The sequence below is a fragment of the Gekko japonicus genome, unplaced genomic scaffold, assembly GCF_001447785.1.
Source record: "Gekko japonicus isolate JY-2015 unplaced genomic scaffold, Gekko_japonicus_V1.1 scaffold3687, whole genome shotgun sequence".
NCBI classification, from domain to species: domain Eukaryota; kingdom Metazoa; phylum Chordata; class Lepidosauria; order Squamata; family Gekkonidae; genus Gekko; species Gekko japonicus.
In genome coordinates this window covers 54,943-63,790 of record NW_015171006.1, presented here as the reverse complement: position 1 = coordinate 63,790, position 8,848 = coordinate 54,943, and the positions used below count along the sequence as shown (strand labels likewise).

At 51.5% G+C, this 8,848-nt stretch overlaps 1 protein-coding gene across 1 annotated transcript in view; it reads left to right on the top strand.

Moving 5' to 3' along the window:
• FLNC (filamin C) overlaps positions 1-8,848 on the top strand; it is a 96,550-nt gene that overhangs the window by 51,757 nt on the left and 35,945 nt on the right. The window contains exons 23-27 of the mRNA XM_015419014.1: positions 260-380; positions 2,534-2,690; positions 4,032-4,221; positions 5,507-5,530; positions 6,447-6,694. Of these exons, the coding sequence (XP_015274500.1) occupies positions 260-380; positions 2,534-2,690; positions 4,032-4,221; positions 5,507-5,530; positions 6,447-6,694 (740 nt within the window). The remainder of the gene's footprint in view (positions 1-259; positions 381-2,533; positions 2,691-4,031; positions 4,222-5,506; positions 5,531-6,446; positions 6,695-8,848) is intronic.

Sequence of the window (8,848 nt, the reverse complement as noted above, 5' to 3'; positions counted from 1 at the left end):
CACGTGACCACGGAAACGTCTTCGGACAGCGCTGGCTCTTCGGCTTTGAAACGGCGATGAGCACCGCAACCCTAGAGTCGGACTCGACTGGCTTTCGAGCAAGGGAAACCTTTACCTTTACTAGCTCACACTAACTCAGCTTAGAGGGAACACTTCGCCATCAGTCCTCGGGGCAGAAGAGGACGCGAACGGGTTGTGCTCGAGACAGGCCCGCTTCTTTCCCAAGGCCTCTGACGGACGCCCACTGTGTCCCTGGCAGAGTGCCCGCACCCAGGGCCTGTGATTTGTTCAGCTGTGCCTGTCTGTCTTGCGTCAAGCTCACCCCAGGCCACTGTGTTGGGGGCTGAACACAAATACGTGCCCTGGCGGACGTCCGGCCTGTGAGGAATCTCCGCCGCTTTCCACTCCCTGCCTCAGAGGGATCGGGTGGCGGCTCTGTATTTAGCCTGGCCGAAAGCCTTGCCCGTTTGGCCGAGAGCGGGCGGATTGTCTCCGAGAACGTGCTCGGTGCCAGGGCCTAGAAGGTTACCTGTGGGCAGGCTTTGAGGAGAGAGCCAGGGCACAGTTGTGTGGCAGGACAGGGAGAGGGAAAAGCCGCAGTACCCCTTTTGCCTCAGCCGAGAGCTGCCTTCTCACTCTCCTGTTCTTCAGAACCCCTTTGCTGGAACTAGCCCTGCTGGAACTAGTGGTTTCCGGCCTCCTTGTGGGGCCTGGAGATGTCCCAGAATTATGACTTATCTCCAGATGGCACTGACCAGTTCCCCTGGAGGAAATGGCGGCATCTGAGGTAACACAGTTGGGGCCTGGAGCTCTCGTGGAAATGTACACGCAGCTAGGTTTGGACAGAGCCTTGACCAGATGGGATGAGGGAAGAATGGACAAAGACGCTATGGCGTCACATCCAGGGGTCATTTCGTAGAAAAAGAGGTGCAGGAGCTCATTAGCATAACTCATTCGCACAACTCATTTGCATAGGCCACGCCCCCGGACATCACCAGAAGTGTGTCAGGAGGCAACACCCACCGCTCAGGCTCCACTGGACTGTTTGGGATTGCTAGCTAGTGGGGGGGGAACGTGCAGATCTGCCCTCGCAGAGGAGGGAGAGCTTGTCCCTGAATAAAACTTGGTCTTAAAGGTGCCACTGGACTCTTTTGGATTGCTAGCTGTTGGGGGGGGGACGTTGTCAGCGAGCTGCCATTTCTTTGGGACAAGCCTCGTCCCTTTCTCCTCCCCGCCCCTCCCTTACTCCTGTAGTTGTTATCCTCTCCATGTGGTGCATCTGTAACTGCCAAGGTTCTCCAGCTGGTGGGATAGGGTGTTGTGTCTTTCTGCTCTGGCTTGTTTAGTATTCCCGTGTGAACTCAACTTGTGTTTATGGAACTGGCCGTTGCTGTTCTCATACTGCTTCGCGCCTTTTCTAATCTGCAACCTAACGAGGGAAATGAGCTCATTGGTTTGAACCTGGTTTGAAGTTCCTTTAATACACCGTCCCTGGCTCTTGTAGTTATTCCTAACAATCTCTGTATGTTCATGATCGACCAAGCTTTGGAAATAAATCTTACTTCTTTTTGAACGTGGGTCTATTCTCCTGATTTGGGATCTAACAGACGTGCAGATCTGTCCTCGCAGAGGAGGGAGAGCTTGTACCTGAATAAAACTTGGTCTTAAAGGTGCCACTGAACTGTTTTGGACCGGGGGGAGCTCTGCAACTTACCTGGCTGCTTCTTGCTCTGATTGAGGGCTGCTGGGAGCAGGGGGCGGGGCTTGTTGCATGTGCCCGCCCCCTGGGCTCCTTACTGCTGGAGCTCCGCTCCTGTGCGCTCCCGCAGGAGATGACCCCTGGTCACATCTCTGCTCATCCTAAGCTCCACCCTCCCCAGGCTCCACCCCCAAATCTCCAGGCATTTTTCTACCCAGAGTTGGTAACCTTAGATGTCCCACCCCTGCTGGAATTCCTCAGACACTGACCCCCGGTGAGGTCCACTGCCGGAGGCCCTCAAGCCCCAGAAGGTCGAACCAATGGGTTGAAATTAAATCAGAAGAGTTTTCGGTTAAACATTGGGAAGAACTTCCTGACAGTCACGGTTCCTCAGGGGGACAGGCTTCCTCGGGAGGCGGTGGGCTTTCCTCCTTGGGAGGTTTTTAAGCAGAGGCTAGATGGCCATCGGACAGCCATGTGGATTCTGTGAACTTAAGCAGGTCACGAGAAGGGAGGGCGGGAAGGGTCGCCTCAGTGCTTAGTTCTCGTGGCCCTTTCTTACACGCCCAGGGAAATGCCGACCGCCACTTTGGGGTCAGGAAGCCTTTTATCTCCAGGCCAGTTTGGGCAGGGATCCAGGAGGGGTTGTTTGCCCACTTCCGGGCATGGAACAGGGGTCACTGGGGGTGTGTGGAAGGGGAGGTATTTGTGAATTCCCTGCCTTGAGCAGGGGGGTTGGACTAGATGACCCTGGAGATCCCTTCCAACTCTATGATTCTAAGCTGTGCCAGTCTAGTCAGGCACTCAGTGATCCCCGTCTGCCGCTCCTTTTAGCCCGTTCAAGATCAAGGTCCTCCCGGCCCACGACGCCAGCAAAGTGCGAGCCAGCGGTCCGGGCCTCAATGCCTCCGGCATTACTGCCAGCCTTCCTGTGGAGTTCACCATCGATGCCCGGGATGCGGGTGAGGGTCTCCTCACGGTACAGATCCTGGTGAGTACTAGGCTTACACATGGTAGATTTGAGGTGTGTGTTAAGACAGGACATCGTCCCCAGGTGCAAGATGTTGGGAAGGAGAGTTGCCAACCTCCAGTGGAGGCCTAGAGCTCTCCTGGAATGGCAGCTGACCTCCAGCGGACAGAGGTCAGTTCCCCTGGAAGAAATGGCTGGTTTGGAGCGTGGACTCCCAAATCCCCACATACTTCTCAACCTGGAGCTGGCAGCCCTAGTGGAAAGAGATGTTGGAAGTACAGTGGTAGTTTCTAGGATGAGAGGGGCAGAGACAGATGTCTAGAATTCTGATTTAGAAGCATCTCGTCTACCTAATCCAAGAACTATACCAGGTTGCTCAGTGGTGAAGGGGGGGGGTCTGCCTTCTGCATATGCTCAGAGGCTCTCTTTGCATGAGCCCTGGGGCTGAAAAGGGTTCTGGGACAGAGCCTGTCAGTGTGCCTGGAGTGCAGGAGACAGACAGAATCAGCCCTGGACCCTCCTCCTCAATACCACAATGTGGGTGCAACTTATCACTATCTATCTATCTATCTATCTATCTATCTATCTATCTATCTATCTATCTATCTATCTATCTATCTATCTATCTATCTATCTATCTGAAAATAAAGAGATAATATAAAGAAAATACAGGAAAGAAAAAAAGATTGTATATCATAATTATTGATATTGAACTTGGATAACAAAGAGATAATATAAAGCAAACAGAGAAAAGAAAAAAAGATTATATATCATAATTGTTGATATCGAATGTTGATAACAAAGAGATAATATAAAGAAAACACAGAAAAAAGAAAAAGATTGTATATCATAACTATTGATATCGAATGTGGATAACAAAGAAATATAAAGAAAAGACAGAAAAGAAAAAAAGATTATATATCATAATTATTGATATTGAATGTGGATAACAGACATAATATAAAGAAAACACAGAAAAGAAAAAAGATTATATATTATAATTATTGATATCGAATGTGGATAACAGAGATAATATAAAGAAGACACAGATAAGAGAAAAAGACTGTATATCATAATTATTGATATCGAATGTGGATAACAAAGAGATAATATAAAGAAAACACAGAAAGGAGAAAAATATTGTATATCATAAGTATTGATATCCAATGTGGATAACAAAGAGATAATATAAAGAAAACACAGAAATGAAAAAAGATTATATATCATGATTATTGATATCCAGTGTTTATGCAACTTTTGATTGAGCGAGTTTCCTGCAGCAAGCACTTCCGTATACAGCGAAGCACAGACTGGCCAGTGACTGTGCCACCACCAACCCCATGCCCCCTTTCTGTCTCACAGGACCCCGAGGGTAAGCCGAAAAAGGCCAACATTCGGGACAACGGAGATGGGACCTACACAGTCTCTTACTTGCCGGACATGACTGGACGCTATACCATCACCATCAAATACGGCGGTGACGAGATCCCCTATTCGCCCTTCCGTATCCACGCCCTCCCTGCCGGGGATGCCAGCAAGTGCCTGGTCACAGGTGAGCAGTGAGTCCCAGAAGCCCCTTGTTTAGCCCCCAAACTCCCAGCTACCTCCCAGAGAGGAGGAGTCAGTTGCCGAATCCCTCGCTGTCTTCTGGTCTTCCTCCATGGAGGGGGTATATCCCACCCAGCTAATTTCTCTTCTCCTCTCCCTGGGATTCTACTGGCAACTCTGGGTGATTCTGCATTGGCTTTTCCTTCCATTGTTTTACGAAACCCACGTTGGAACAGAAATTCCCCTCTGCATTGCATGCAGCTTTCGCTTTCTTTGATCACCGGGTTTTATGGTACCCTCCACACTGCATGCCACTTTCGCTTCCTTTGATAATCGGATTTTACGGAACCCTCCACACTGCATGCCCCTTTCGCTTCCTTTGATCATCAGGTTTTACGGAACCCTCCACACTGCATGCCCCTTTCGCTTCCTTTGATCATCGGGTTTTACGGAACCCTCCGCACTGCATGCCACTTTCGCTTTCTTTGATCACCGGGTTTTATGGTACCCTCCACACTGCATGCCACTTCCGCTTTCTTTGATCATCGGATTTTATGGTACCCTCCACACTGCATGCCGCTTTCGCTTCCTTTGATCATCCGATTTTATGGCACCGTCTGCATAGATTTATGGCTGTTCAGGGGTGACTTTGCGGTCAGTACCGTGTCGCCACAAGGTATTTGAATGTGGTTTTGAGCTGCACTTTTTCCTCCCAGTTGAGAAAATGTGGAGTGAACGCCGGATGCAGAATCGCCTTTCATCTGCAGGAGGGCTTTTTCTTGGATGGGGAAGGTCCGGGGGCGGGGAGGCAGTTTAGAACGTAGTGCTCAGAGAAAAGGCACCGACTGGCCCGAATGTTTTAACTCTGGAAGCCCCCGATCCCCTCTTCCTGCCTTGTTTTCTGGCAAAACCTTTTGGGTCTATAGCCGCTTCTGAACAGGTAAACATTCAACCGGTGGAGCTCTCTTGATTGCTGCCCCTCTGTGGCATGGAAAGCTGCACCTGATGCATTTCCGTCTACTGCTCGTGAATTCTGCCTGGCGGAGGAAGGTGCATCGGATCCCCCCTCCCCCACCGCCGCCCTGTTTCATACACAACTGGACTTCCCTGGACAGGTTCCTTCTCACGTGCCGGACATCGCCACTCAACTCTGCTGCTCTCCCCGATGCCCCGTAGATGTCCCCACCCCCTCCCCCTCCCGTCCCCACGGCCCCGATTCCCTTTCTGGGTCTAAGCAACAGCTGCAAAGGCAAGACCTCACGGCTACTTCCTTCTCTCTCTCTCTGCAGTGTCCATAGGAGGCCACGGATTGGGTAAGTACCCGTGGGACATCTGGTGTGGGCCTTGGGGGGAGAATTGACACCGGGCCTGCCTCCTCCTTTTGACATCTGCCCCTCCTTCCCCCCCACCCCCCAAGTTTTCAAAAGTTCATACTTCCCTAGAGGCTATGGGGGGCAGGATGACAGACCTTTTCAGACCTTCCCGCCTCCCTCCTTTTCTAGCTTAGCCTGTTCCATATATAGACATGATTCATTTATTTATTTACCTCATTTATTCCCCGCCTTTCTGCCCAGTGGGGACCCAAAGCTGCGGACATTCTCCTCGATTTTATCCTCACAACAACCCTGTGGGGTAGGTTAGGCTGAAAGAGACTGGTGACTAACCTTCCAAGCAAGGTGGGGAACCGAACCCGGGACCCTTCTGATCCTTCCACAGTGCCGCTCTGGGTCTTGACCGGTGTTCCCGCTAAGCTGAGTTAGTGTGAGCTAACTCACAGTCTTTTAGCCTCCAGCTCACACATTTTTGTCTCGGCTCAGGAAGGGATGGCTCCGGAGCAAACTGATTTATGCAGCAGCCAAATCGCTGGCTCACAACTTTAAGGCCAGTAGCTCACAAAGCAGAAGTTTTGCTCACAAGACTCCACAGCTTAGAGGGAGCATCGGTCTTGACGTGACTTCCCCGCTGGTCTTCATGATTCTTCCACTCCCCTTACGACCAGTGTTCCCTCTGAGCTGAGTTAGTGTGAGCCAGCTCACCGTTTTTTAGCCTCCGGCTCACACATTCTTGTCCCAGCTCGGGAAGGAGGGCTCCGGAACCAACTAATTTATGCAGCAGGCCCAATCGCTCGCACACGGCTTTCATGCCGGCAGCCCACAAAGTAGAATGTTTGCTCACAAGACTCCACGGCTTAGAGGGAGCCTCGCTGACGACCTTCCTTTCCGCCTGCAGGGACCTGCCTGGGCCCCACCATCCAGATTGGGGAGGAGACGGTGATCACCGTGGACGCCAAGGCGGCGGGGAAAGGGAAGGTGACCTGCAAGGTGTCCACGCCGGACGGGGCGGAGCTCGACGTCGACGTGGTGGAGAACCACGACGGCACCTTCGACATCTACTACACGGCCCCCGAGCCCGGCAAATACGTCATCACCATCCGCTTCGGGGGCGAGCAGATCCCCAACAGCCCCTTCCACGTGGTGGTGAGTCTGGGATGAGACCGGGATGTGGGGGTTAAGAACATAAGAACATAAGAGAAGCTGATGTTGGATCAGGCCAGTGGCCCATCCAGTCCAACACTCTGTGTCACACAGTGGCCAAGAATACCAGGGGCCATCAGGAAGGTCCAGCAGTGGGGCCAGGACACTAGAAGCCCTCCCAGTGTTGCCCCCCAAGCACCAAGAAGACAGAGCATCCCTTGCCCCAGACATAAGAACATAAGAGAAGCCCGTGTTGGATCAGGCCAGTGGCCCATCCAGTCCAACACTCTGTGTCACACAGTGGCCAGAAACACCAGGTGCCATCAGGAGGTCCAGCAGTGGGGCCAGGATACTAGAAGCCCTCCCAGTGTTGCCCCCCCCCCAAGCACAAAGAATGCAGAGCATCCCGAGCCCCAGACATTAGAACATAAGAGAAGCCAATGTTGGATCAGGCCAATGGCCCATCCGGTCCAACACTCTGTAACACAGTGGCCAAAAATACCAGGTGCCCTCAAGCATCCCTTGCCCCAAAGCCCCTATCTATACCTTGTGGCTAATAGCCACTGATGGACCTCTGCTCCATGTGCCTATCTTGCCTCGGCCAAGCTCAGTCCGTTGACCCCCTAAAACCAGCCCCTGTGGCAGAGGAGGCGGTTCAGACTTCTAGGAAGCAGCTTGGCAGGAAGGTGGAGGAAGGACGCCTTTGCCTTCTGGCAGAACCTGCAGGCAGAAAGTTGGGGAAGACGTGGGGCCTAGCAGAGGTCCAACAGTGGCTCTTAGCCACAAGGTCTAGATGGAACACTCTGTCTGGGGCAGTGATGCTCTGTATCCTTGGTGCTTGAGGGGCAACAATGGATGGGCTTCTGGAGTTCTGGCCCTGCTGGTACTCCTGATGGGACCTGGGTTTTGGCCACCGTGTGACACAGAGTGTCGGACTGGATGGGCCACTGGCTTGATCCAACATTGGCTTCTCTTATGTTCTTATAGATGGAACACTCTGTCTGGGGCAGTGATGCTCTGTCTTCTTGGTGCCTGGGGGGCAACAGGGGGAGGGCTTCTGGAGTTCTGGCCCCGCTGGTGGACCTCCTGATGGCACCTAGGTTAGGGCCACTGTGTGACACAGAGTGTTGGTCTGGAGAGACCACGACTTGATCCAGCATGGCTTCTCTTACGTTCTTATGTCTGGGGAAGTGATACTCTGTCTTCTTGGTGCTTGGGGGGCAACAGTGGGAGGGCTTTGGGAGTTCTGGCCCCACTGGTGGACCTCCTGATGGCACCTGGGTTTGGGCCACTGTGTGACACAGAGTGTGGGACTGGATGGGCCATTGGCCTGATCCAACATGGGCTTCTCTTGTGTTCTTAAATAGGGTTGCCAGGAAGTGGAAAATGGTGGGAAGACTGTAGACCAGAAATTTGGGGACGGGCCGCAGCATCACACTACTTCTGGTTTAAAAAAAAAATGGAATTGACATAGGTATCTCTAGGAATCACTGGGAACTCTATGATAAGATCATAGTTCCCAGAGATTACTAGAGCTACCCTATGCCACTTCCTTTTCTAAATCAGAAGTGACGTGATGCTGCAGCTGGTGTGGTCGTTTCCCCTGCTCCGCCCTGTTGAAAGGACCCGGCTGGAGGTGATGCGAAAGACCTCCGCCTGAGACCCCGGAGAGCCGCTGCCAGTCCGAGTAGACAATATTGACCTCGAGGGACCGAGAGTCTGATTCATTATAAGGCAGCTTCGTGTGTGTGTGTTCATGTGAGAGGGACTTGGTGTCCACCTTCTTGGCTCTCGTTGCCTGCAGAGTCTAATGCTGCTTATCGGTCACAATTGGAAGGGGGCAGGGTGACCTCTCCGGACTAGAGATGTAAAATTTCCGGAAATTTTGAAGCTCGGAAAAAAACCCTGTTTTTTTCCAGGGGGAAACGGAAATTTTCAGAAAAAAATGAAAAAAATGCTACATTAGCCTTTCTTTTGCCTTTTCTAGATTGAAAGTCATTCTGTTACTTTAGGAACATAAAATATGACTATGGACATTTTGACTTGGCATGAAATTATCACAACTAGCATATTAAAAAATATAGTGTATCCACACAATTATTACAAACAGAATACCCACATGCAAAAACAAAACTGAAACCTTTTTATTTTATATAT